Source organism: Apteryx mantelli, chromosome 1 (genome assembly GCF_036417845.1).
Source record: "Apteryx mantelli isolate bAptMan1 chromosome 1, bAptMan1.hap1, whole genome shotgun sequence".
NCBI classification, from domain to species: domain Eukaryota; kingdom Metazoa; phylum Chordata; class Aves; order Apterygiformes; family Apterygidae; genus Apteryx; species Apteryx mantelli.
The window spans coordinates 36,238,158-36,250,270 of record NC_089978.1 but is presented as its reverse complement, the minus strand read 5'-3'; the positions used below and the strand labels follow the sequence as shown (position 1 = coordinate 36,250,270).

General features: G+C 37.6%; 1 protein-coding gene across 3 annotated transcripts in view; it reads left to right on the top strand.

Moving 5' to 3' along the window:
- The window catches only part of NAA16 (N-alpha-acetyltransferase 16, NatA auxiliary subunit), a 76,363-nt gene that overhangs the window by 3,036 nt on the left and 61,214 nt on the right, over positions 1-12,113 (top strand). The window contains exons 2-4 of one of the 3 annotated variants that reach the window (XM_067292492.1): positions 3,126-3,196; positions 9,290-9,374; positions 11,632-11,736. In XM_067292492.1, coding sequence (XP_067148593.1) covers positions 9,338-9,374; positions 11,632-11,736 — 142 coding nt within the window. In that variant the 5' untranslated portion in view covers positions 3,126-3,196; positions 9,290-9,337. Of the gene's footprint in view, positions 1-3,125; positions 3,197-9,289; positions 9,375-9,561; positions 9,644-11,631; positions 11,737-12,113 lie in introns of those variants that run through there. The other 2 variants (XM_067292493.1, XM_067292488.1) reach the window with 2 other exon arrangements.

Here is a 12,113-nt window from a genome sequence, read left to right as displayed (position 1 = left end):
GGAGGAAGTGTTCAGAAACTTCCTGGCTCTTCCTTTTATGGGAAGAGAGAAAGGCATCCAAAAAGGCTTAATACAGGAATACTTCCCACCTCCCCCCACCCCCCCCCCACACACACTTAAAAAGCAGGCTTCAGCTATAGTTGAGCTTCTGTGACTGTTTTTTTAAGGAAATGGGACAGACTGGATCTAAAACAAACAGGTATGTACGGTAACTCAAGTGTTTCTTGGTAATGCTGGAGTTTGGTAACTTGCATTTGGTGTCTACTTCTATTAAGTTTAGGGAGATCTTTTATTTTGCATATCTGAGTAGGTTTTAAGTTTGCCTTCAAGGATATTTCCGTTTATGTAACTTTAACTTTTCTGTTTGAGAACCCAGATTACAAACTATATCTCACCTTAAAAATAGGTTTAAGAAATCAAACTAAATCTAATAGAATGAAATCAACTCTATTTAGACAGACTATGATAGCAGTCCATCACAGTGGCTCAGAGGAAAGCAGTGGCTTAGTTGTCCAGACTTTTTCTTTTAAGAACAGGTAACTGTCTTGTAATGACTGGTGGTGTCTGCCCTGTACCATGTCCCTGTATTTGTTCCATGTTTAATACAACTGTGGATAGTATCATGCATTTAAATAACTGATCATTTGATTTCTTAATGAATTCCATATATTACTGTTATGTAAAAAGAGGTTTGTTTCTTTAGTTGCAAATATGTTTCCCTTAAGGAAAGGATAGTCTGTTAATATTTCATTTTGTTACAAGGGAGGTAAGTCACAGTACCCTTTCAGATGCAAGGCATCATTCTTGCTGATTTGGAAGAATAGTTTAGCCATTACTCCCTTTGACTTTAAGTCCCCAAAACCTGCAAGAATATCATTTTGTAGCAATAACTTGTTGCTTTCTTAGTTCATTGAGGCATATATTCTTCACATTTTTGTGAAGAAAACTTAAATGATCTAATGTGCCCTCTCTCTCTTGAGGAATTACTTGCCTGCTGTCTATTGTCCCAGATTCTACAGTACTCTTAGCAGATTCTTTCTCAGATAAGTCATGTATACAAGTGTTTGTAGGAGATGATGCAATTAATTCCTATGCATTAAACTGTAACAGTTTTCATTTTATTTCATGAAATAATAATGGCTTGTAAGCATGCAAATAAGCAGTTTCCTGGTGTGGGGAGTTGCTAAACTATTAAACTCAATGATTAGGAAGGTATGGTGCTATGCTAACTAATGTCTCACAAGGTGGATGAGTAACAGAGCTGAGGTAGCCGTCGTAATCTGGGGTAGTGGATGTTTGAAATCTAACAAATCAGTTCCTTTAAAAATAGAGCTGTCACTAAACTCTGTTGTAACTAATAAGCCTGTTGATTTGGGTACAGTTGCTACTTGTGTTGTTGGAGGGGGATAGCATAGGAAGAATGCAGCCTGTTTTCTTGATAATAACTTTTGAAAGGGTTGCTGAAGGTAGCTGGCAAACTGCAGACTGATAGAATTGCACGGGATATACCCAATCATCTCTTTATCTATAGGTCTAGCAGTAAGACAGCATGAATCTTGATAAGGGAAAATCATGCCTCACAGTTGTTAGTGATTCAAGGAAGTCTAATTTGGAGAAGACTGTATCCCAAATATTCCTGTTTTAATTTGCCAGAGGAGTTCTGACTGTCATCACCCTCGAACTAGGCTTCCACTGAATGAGACTGGTTGTTTATTCATGCTGAACTTTTCTTAAGGAAAGATCCTGTATGGATAAATGGTAAGTTTTCAGAATAAAGCCCCACAAAGATTTGGCTGGAACTTTTTCTAAATTAGTTATGTAGAAGTGACAAATAGCAACATGAGTTCAGTCATACTAAGCTACTCCTGCAGCTTTTCAGACAGCCTTCACTTTTACTGCTGTAAGTATGATTTTGGAATAAATTGAATGATAGCAGGTAAAATTCCATGTAGATTCATGTGTTACGTTTGGGAATCCTAACTTACCATAGACATAGCATGAGCTCTGAGCTGAATTACTTGTAAGGGTTGTAAGGGTTGAGATTTTTAGGGAGTTGTGTTAAAACAGTTTCAGTGCGCAGCAGTTGAAAGCCATTGAATTCTAGGAATTATTCCTTCTTCTCTGGATAGAAGAGTGCTATTGTGTCACTGTTAAAGTCCATTGTAAGCCTGTATTTGTAGCACTGTATGTATTGCTGCCCCCCTCCCCCCCCAGTTTCCTTGGAAAAGGGAGAAAAGTATGAAATGACCTTCTAAAAGGGGGAAAACCATAACAGAAGATCTTGAACTCACTAACAATTTGGAGTAGTAGGGACGTGTCTGGTTTTCTTCCAAAATGGAAACTACAGCTACCATTTACATTCTTGCTTCTAAAGTGGTGGGTTCCAAACTGGAGGAGCAGTTCTTAACAAAAGGGTCGTTAAACTCTGGAACCCCTTGCTGCAAGATGTAGTAGCTGCTAAAGTTTTAGGCACTGAATGGGATCATGGAAATAAGTTATTTAAAATTTTCTGTGTGCAAAGATGTACCCTTTGGTTCAGAGGACTGTTGAGCTGCAAATCGCTGGAGGCTGAGAGCATTCTGGAGAGAGCTGTAATAATGCTTGTTTTATGAATAAGCCTCTCCCTGTGCATCTGCCACTGTACCTTGCCTCTTATGGTGGCCTGTGTCAGGTGTGCCTCTGGCCTGATCTTTTACAATTCACACAATTCTCTTAGTTTGTAATCTGAACCACTGTATGAAATCTTCTATGGAATGTTGTGATGGAGTTAGCCTTTAGGCTTGCATCAGTATTTGCCTTGAGCTTGTTTTAAGGTGTCTAATTAAAAGCTTAATCTTTAAAACCTGAGTTTTATACATGTGTATGTATCAGGTCCCCCAAAACACTGTTCACATTGATAGTTTCATTTACTCTAACTACTCACAGATGCAGTTCCCATAGCTTTTGGAGCACCTGCTCAATTTGAGTTCTTGCTAGTCAAATTGCAGTTTCATCCTAGGAGATGCAGCAGATTGAGTAGATGTACCGAAGAGACCAAACTGCAAATTAAAAACCAGTATAAAATGCATGATGAGACTATGACTTGTCAGATTTCTAATGTTGCTGCTATGGTTTCTATTTTGCAGAGGCATAGACGTATTCATGAATTGCAGAGAAGCTCTACTAACTCAAAGTGTGAGGAAGCTACAGATGCTAAGTACTTGTAGAAAGCTCTTTCTTACTAAATGATCTCTGTATTGTTTCTGCTTCTTTGCTTAAAGCAAAGGATATCCTAGGGATTCAAGTTTTATTTAATGTATGTGTACAGCACAGAGTAGATCTTAATTTAAGGCAAATATTTTAATAAACAGATTCTCCCTCCTCTCCTCTGCCCCCCCCCCCCAAAGGGGCATAGTTTATAGGGCTGCTGAAAAGTATCCCTGATAAAAAAATTCTGGAACAACATTTGCTTATCGTACACATTCAATATGATAATAAACACAATTTCAGCTTTATTCTGCCAACAGAGTGGAATACATGCAATAGCTACAACGGTTATTGTACAGAATACGGGTGGAAATATGAAATCTGTTTTGTGTAATCTGTATGTTTGAACTTTAATCAGCAAAAAAGCTAATTAAGGGAAAGAAGGTTCTCATGTACAGAGAGTTGTGATAGTAAAAGCTTAGATGTTACAATTACATTAGAACTGTGATGACCAAAATATTACCACTATGTCTGATGCTGGCCACTTGTTTTGCACCACCATGTGTGGCCTGGGACTCATCACTTCTGCATGGCCAAGTCCCCAGATTTGGGGCGGGGTGACCTATGTGGCCTGTACATTTTCTCAATTGAAGTGAGAAGGGCTGGAGGTAGGTTGGCTTCCTCTTTATTTCAGCTAATGAGGTTAAATGCTTTCACCAGCAGAGTAGGAGTGGCACTGCATGTATGAAATATCAGTTGGGTTTGGGGTGTGGGGAGAAGAATATGTTGATACTATGACAGAGTTGTCACGGGACAAGGCATCTAGAATGCTGTGAGAATGGGAAAGTCATACTGATAGCCTTGTTCTTGTCCTCCCTGAACTGAAATCCCCCCTCAAACTGATTCTTTCTTTTTTTTCCATCCTTTCAAACATCAGCAAGCTGAAATCAGTATGGAGGGGCAGTTGCTGTTCAGAGAATAAACTAACTTTGGAGGCAGAGATCCCTAGCCTCCTAAGTTTAATAGTATCATGGCAATTTTGCTTCCTACATCAGTATTGCTAAATATCAAAATGTTTCATGATGCAAAGAACATTTCCACCACAAATACTGATTTCTTTCAGAAGTTAATTGGATATCAAAATCAAACAAGATTGTGTCAGACATTGCTATCAGGCTAATGAATAACTTAGCAAACATTTATTAGCATACAAACAATATTTATTGAGTTTTACCTAAAACCTGATTAATGTACTTATCTAAGAAATTTCATGAACTGTAGTGCGAAGTATTCAATTGCCTGTTAGATGCAAAACACATTGCTTTGTGGATATGCAGTAGAACAAGGAAGGTTTCTTAAAAGGTTCAAGTGTTAAATTTCAATTAAGAGGAGGAACACTGACAGTATGCTGATGCTTCTGTGTTGATTGTGACTGGTTTTGATCAGAAAAGCATGTTAGAGTTGAACAGCCCTTAAATACTTGTCAGATAGCTTCCAGTAAAAGATACTGATCAGAATGGCAGTCAGTGGTAGGATGTGTGTGTTTTCTTTTTTTTTTCCTTCTTCTTCTTATTTATTGTTAAACTTAATCACCATTGCAGCTTGGACAGATTTCCAGTGCTACTGACTTTCAGCATTCTTTCTGTGCCATGTCAAGAGATGGCAAACAATTTTTTTCAATTACAGTAGCATTATTAAAGAAAACTTCACTTTCTCACCATGAGACTGGTCCCAAACTTCTTACTTGCAGCTTGATTACAGCCAGAAACCATCTCAAACGATGTCAAGCTATTAAAATATTTAAGTTGATCAAGGAAGCTTGGTTGCTGTGCTTAATGCTGCTATTTGGTTTGATGAAAAACCTGTCCTAATTCTTTGAATGTAATGTTACATTTTTATTTGGCTTTCACATGGAAGTGGGAGTTGTTGCTGAAATAATGCCGCTTCACATTCAGAAGCCTGAGGGTTGGAGAGTGAAGGGAAATCAGTTATGACAACTGCAACCCTGTTTGAGTAGCCAGTAGAGGTTACTACTTTGGATGGCTTCTGAAAATCCCCTTAAGTAGGTGTTAATGTGCGAGGGGCATAATGAGATGTTCTTCAGCTCTAAAACTGCTGATCTATGTATTAAACTTTAACATGTTGAAAACATAACAGTTCTCTCAATAAAAGACTGAAGTGACAAATGTTTTGTCCAGTGAGGTGTAAAGTCTGTAAACATAGGTACTATCCTAGTTTTGCAAATAGTTAAGCATAATTTACATATGAATAGCGTACAGAATTAAGCAGTGGTACATGAAGTCATTTTGTTTGTGAGTAACCTTAAAGAGCCATTCAAAGCCCCAATTCTGTTAATATTTATCTAGGTGTAAGTTTTTTTTTCTTCCCCCTGTTTAAAAGAAGGTGATGTATTATAAAAATTTAACTGGAATTTATGAATTGTAAAACCTTAAGTAGGAAAAGCAAAGCAGTGCAAGTTAGTTTTAAATCTCTTCTTGCTCTAAATTGTCGTATCCTTCTTAAAATTTTTTTTTAACTTTATAGTTACTTCCTGGAGGTTGTGCTGTTTGATGTCTAGTTTGTTGCCTACAGCAATATATACAGAATGATGTCTAGCTTAGCTGTATAGCAAAGTCTGCAAGCAGATTTTTATCTTTAGGTTAGTGCTGGAAAAAGGGAATAAACCAAGATGAGACATTTGCTAAAGGAAGTAACATCCTTCCTGAAACATCTGGTAGCGTAAGTGTTAGATGATATTTTAGCCTTGCCAAAAGCTTCCTTTGAGATTTCAGGCGTGTAAGAATTAAAGCCAAAGCACAAATGTTTAGCAGGAAATTATTGCCATAAAAGGCCTCACATTAAGCACAACAGAGAAAGCTGTTTCTAAAAATCCAGCATATTAGCTTGAAATTTTAATGCATCAAAAAACATAATTCAATGGGACTGCTGTAAATGAATACACTTAAGCTATATTTGTCCTGATTAGTATACAACTTGAGAATACGTAACAGAGCCATCGGGTTTATCAGCTAGGAAATTCCCTTCTGTACTACAAAATGGAACAGCATCATGTGGCCTTAAACTCTGGTCTACTGTAAACAAGTTACAGGTGGAGCATGATGTGCTCGTACACTGTTGTCTGACAGAAAGAAATTTAAAAGCAGTTCTTTGTCTAAGTTTAGACACATTGAGAAGTCTTGGGTTTTAATGCAGCTAAATCTGCAAGCCTTTCAATATATCTGTATATATTGATGATGACCATAAAATAACTTGTATTGCTTAGCAGAGTCTTGGAAGGGGGAAGGTTACCAGCTAACATCCGCAGTTATTTCTGGAATAGATGTGGGCTGAGAAGTCACCTTTTGACTGACCAATAAGACTATACCATAAGCAGTGGAATAAATTAAGTCAGGTTTTGTACTGATTTATTCTGTTTTTCTGTAGTCTGCTCCTCTCTTGTGATGACACAAGTTCCTCTTCTGTCTGGTAACCACCAGCTGGACAAGAGATGTTATATTCTGTGACAGGTTTTGAGCTAACCTGTTTGTTCATTGACAAGTATGAGTATGCTGATTATCTAACCAGCAAACCAAACAACAGTATGTGTTGAGCTCATGCTTTTCTCTCAGTGGAGAGCATTAACTTCTCTCTTCTATCCATCTGTTAGCCTTTGGAAAATGTGTGGTTTTGCTTGTTTTCCAAAAGTCTCAAATTTGGTTATAACTGTATAGTAGGTTCAAAAATCATTAGGTAGTGTGGGGCAAACTAAGCTCTAAACTGCTCTAAGTAGCATTTTTTTTTAACTTACTGATATTTGGGTTTATAATCAAGGTGTTGATTGGAACATGAGACCAAGCACAACGGTACTGAAGACTAACCCTCTTTCAAATGCTATTACTGTATGTTTTGCTCAAATTGTACCTACTTAAAATAACTTTCTAGGTGCTCAGTTCTTGTTCTAGGCCAAGAGGGAATGCCTTTTAGAGAGAGGAAAAAAAGGTCAGAATAAGGATAATACCTCTAACTTCCTCAAATAGTTAATCAGTCTTAAGTATACTCTTGAGCCAAATAGCTTCTGTTGTATGGTTAAGCATCACTGTGTATTTTGAGTTTCACTCAATGTTGCAAGAATTGTAGGAACATGGATGAATGGTCACTGTTTGTTAATTTTTTTTTAATACATACCTGAATAAACTTAAAGCATACTGAAAGCATTGTCAGTAATGTCTCAAGACTTTTTTTTTTTTTTTAAATGACACTTGGCGTCTTATGAAGGGGATAATTTTCCCCTCTTTGCCCCTCCCCTAGAGAGGTCTCCAAGTTTGCATCCTGAGTTGTTTCAGATGAAGATGGGAAACTAGTTCTCTCTCTCTCTCTCTCTCTCTCTCTTTTTTTTTTTTCTGTTATTGTCTAAATGTTAATTGCCATAGCATAATGGTAGTTGTCTCTGGGAATCTCTGTCCATACTGCCAAAAGTCAATCAGACAAGGCACTGAGCAACCTGATCTAATGTCAAGGTTAGCCCTCTTTGTTTCGAGGGGGAATTTAGGTGATGTCCAAAGGTTCCTGCCAACCTAGACTATACAATGATTTAGTCTCCAGTTAATCATGGTTAACTGAAAGTGCCTTGAGTTTTAGACTCTAAACTCTCTGCAGTTTAGCTCCTTACCGTGCACTGTGGGAAAGGATTCTTGTTTTGCTACCTTAGCTAGTTATCCAAAAGTGAGCATAGGCATGTCTCTGTACTGCTGATACCCTGGTAGCAATTATTATGGCTGCAAAGAAGTTACTACACGACGCGTTTGTTTAACTTAAGTAGCCTTTGACTCCGAGGAGCCTGTTAAAGCAACTGACTCCTAAGACCTGTGCCATGCTGAAGCCTGTATCTGAAGAAAGCAAATGTTGCCTGTTTTCAGCTAATATTTGGATAGCCACTGAATTGAGGAATCTAGCTCATTATCATAATATCTGTTGAATTCTAAGTATGTGAGGGGACAGTGGCTTTGAAATGTCTTTTTGTATGTGTACTTCTAAATAGATTTTACTTCTGTCCCAGAAGATTGATTGGAGTGGAAGTGATCTAGTAGAGAGCATTAATGATCTGAATTACTTATCTGAAAAAACAGTTTCTGTTTGGAAGAGCTGTCTAAATTTGAACAGGACAACACACTGCTTAAAGTGATGCCAATTTAAGTCTGTATTTTTTTTTTTTGTTGTAGCTTTCCTTCGGGAAAAGAAATGTGAGCATGACTTAAATGACCTTAAATCACTTTTGTGCTTACTAATATAAGTATGCCTTTAACTGGTTTAAGTAAACTTATTTTTAAAAATGGTCAACTATAGTGTTTAGTAATTAGTCCTAAATGACACAAACCTGGCAGACTTCTAATGAGCTGATTTCTTTCCTTAGAAGTAAGGGCGCCTGGGTTCACAAGGACTTTTTTCCTTGCTTCCCACACTGGAATGGCATTGTTTTTTTAAATCTATTGATCATGTAAGTTGGCATTGGCTGTATTATTATTCCAGCTAGTAGCTAACTCATTAATACCCTGGTGAATTCTCCCTCCCTCCGTATATGGCTTTCCTGAGGTCACAAATAGACCTATCTTACTTCATGGTTTCTTTTTTCTTGAAAAAGTCTGCATGGGAGACAGTATTCCCTCTGAGGCTTCTTACTCTGAGAAATTTAGGTCAGTGAAATGGGATGTTGAGAGGAATGTCTGGATTCCTTAAGCCTCTGAATCTTCTCAAAAGTTCTGTTGAATCAAGCTCTCTGTCTTGGATTTCCATTTCAAAGTAAAGACACTTCTACTTGTCCTTCCTATTCCTATTGTAAAAGAGTTTCTGACTTGTTACCTACCAAGAGTTAGATTTCAGCGGAGACTATGAGGTAGAGCATTAGCCACAAGTAAATGAAGGCAGATACTGTTGTGAATGCTAAAGAGAGGCAATGTAATATGAATAGTCATTCAACTGGCACTCATTAGTGATCTAATTGCTGGTACCTTACTGAAAGAACTACTGCATTTGTACTAGTATGTTAAGATACTGTTTTCTAAAAGCGTTTCAGTAATTGTAACCCTTTTTTTTTTCCACCCCCCAGAAATGCTATGAACAAAAACAATACAAAAATGGACTCAAGTTCTGCAAGATGATCCTCTCTAACCCGAAGTTTGCTGAACATGGAGGTAACTGCAGACCTCAAGAGACCTCCCCCCCCCCCCCTTCTCCCTGTCATGAGTTTAAATATACAGTCAGCCTATTCCGTAGTACTGGGAAAGAAAGGATCCTTTCACTGAGTATGATTCTGTCCTTAAGATTGAATAATACTCTGGATTTCAGTCTTGATGTATTCAGACTAAGTCTCTGTGTTAGCTCATAGCCTGAAGCACTCGTGTGTGATGGGATGGTGAAGATCAAAATATATGGTGGAAGCACACTTCAGTTAAGCTTCCAAGTAAGTTGCCTTTTTAGGTTTCCAGATCAGAATGCTAGTATGTGGGTATGTTCTGTGGGTGTGTGGTTTGTTTGTTCTTTTTTTTTTTTTTTAAGGTGTTTTGCCAAGGAACTAAAAATCTTGCTTTCCTTGGCAAGTGAATACTTTGATTTGCAGTAGAGAAAGTTAATTCAAGTTGCTGCTTATAAGGAACACAGTTAAGTGTAATACTGTTGATGCTAAGACTTAAAGCTAAAGACAATATGGACATCCTGTTCTGATAAGTATTGCAGGAAAGTGGCTAGGAAAATGTGGCTTTTATTTTATTTTTTTTAATCTGTCAAAACTTAATCCCCCATAAGATACTCTAGTCCTGGCGTGTTATGGGGTTTCCATTACTTGCTTCAGGAAATCTTTCCTTCTGAAACTGAATGTTGTCTGCTGTTGAAGCATTCTAACACTCTGTGTGCATGTATTCTGTCACTAAAATCATTTCAAGATTTTATGGTCAGATAGGAAAAATGTTTGTGGCTGATCCTTCTTGTTTGATTCTTCTATCAGTGCCTGCTGTTTCTTGGTTGTCTTCATTGCTTTCCTAGAGACAAAAGTATGGTATCTGAGCTTCCTCAAAGCTGCAGAGAGGCCTGCCTATCTCTGTGACCTAATGCACTTGTCTCTACTAGCACTTGCATTTTTATAACCTCTCACTATACATTTCTATGGTTTTGTCTGCTGTTGCTCTCTTAAACTTTTCCAGGACAAATAGCTCCCTTGGCAGTCCACGTATTAGTTGGGCTCTGAGCCACTAATGGCTTTGAAGCTAGGGAGCAAAGCCTGGAATGAACAGCTGAAGCAGAACTAAACCAATGAAATGATCTGATGGGAAGCTGCACTGTTGTCACACTTAGCTTCAGAGATAAGGAATTAGAAACTTCTAGTGAGAAGGTGACAAACAGATGCATTGCTGAAGTTGGTCACTTACCTCCCTGGTAGAAGGCTGAACTCCTTCACTCAGTAGGGATGCTCTTTTCCAGACTTCCAGATATTACTGGCAAGGTAATGCTCTGGCTTTTTGTATTCTTGCAGTATGTTTTTAGGATGACTTTAACAAAACAAAAAAACCCCCAAACCTTGGTTCCTTTTTTGGCTCATTGTTTACTTTAGGTATACTTTTACAGAAAATCACGTTAAGAGACAGGTCTACCCATTAAACTTCAAGCTGACCTCTTGGCTTATGACTGACCTTGAGATGATATGCCCTTTCCACTAGTATGGGGGAAAAGGTTGTAGTTGCAGGAAAGTCGGAGTACTAGGATGAAAATGTGACTAATGTACTCTTTTAGCAGAGGCCAAAAGTAAGTGATCTACTACTTAGCAGGAAAAAAAGGCATGAATCTGGAATAGCTTTTGGGCATACATGCAACTTGTTTCCCATAGTGTGCCCTGAAGAATGGTGCGGAGGAGCAATAGTCATACCACCATATCATTTGCAATCTTGTGCCTCTTTGAATACTGACAAAATCTATCAAACGTATACTTTGAGAAGGTCTTGTACCTCAAAAATAGAAGGTAATGTTACTCTTAACTAAGGCTTTATAAGCAGTCTTTTCATGGAGAAGGTGATTATGACAAAGATCTTTGTTTCTTATGGCATAGTAAAACCTAATGAAAGTTTTCATGTTTTGCCTACCTTGAGCTCTAACATACAATGAAAAGCTTTCTAAAATTGCTTTGCTTATTCTTAACTGCTTTAAGAGAGTTAACCATTGTATTTCTTCAATGAAGTTTGTGTTGTCTGTGTTTGTCACAACTGTATGGTGCTCTGCCATGGTCTTTTAAGACTGATTTCAAAAAGGAAAATTCTGTGTAACAATCTTCAGCTGTGCTAGGCAGCTACCCTGATCTAAAGTTATCATGTATTGGGGAACTGTGTAGCAGCTTCAAAGGATATCTGTCTTGTAGAACTGGCATATGGGAAGTCAAACGTAAGCATATGATATTTCTTACAGAGACACTGGCTATGAAAGGATTGACCTTGAACTGTTTAGGGAAGAAGGAAGAAGCATATGAATTTGTTCGTAAAGGACTTCGTAATGATGTGAAGAGTCATGTCTGTATCCTTTGTAAAACATAACCTGAGCTTTTTGCCATGTGTTCTCACTTTTGTGTATATGATTCTGTTGCTACATCAGTACGTATTTCTGAAGTACATAATGTGGTCTATGTACACAAAATGTATATAGTGAATATTAATTTGTAATTGAATGCTTGAAATAAGGTTTTCTTTTCCTTTCTACAATTCTGTAGAATCTTTAAGAAAAATAAAATGTCTCTTAAATATAAGTGTCTCTTACTTACAAAAAGACTCTGACACTTGCTTTCTGCAGAAAACTATTTCTTGTAAAATCTGACCTTTTCTAAAGGTACATTTTTCTAGCATGGTATAAGAAATCCAGTCTAGATGTGCTATGAAAATACCTATTTTGCTACT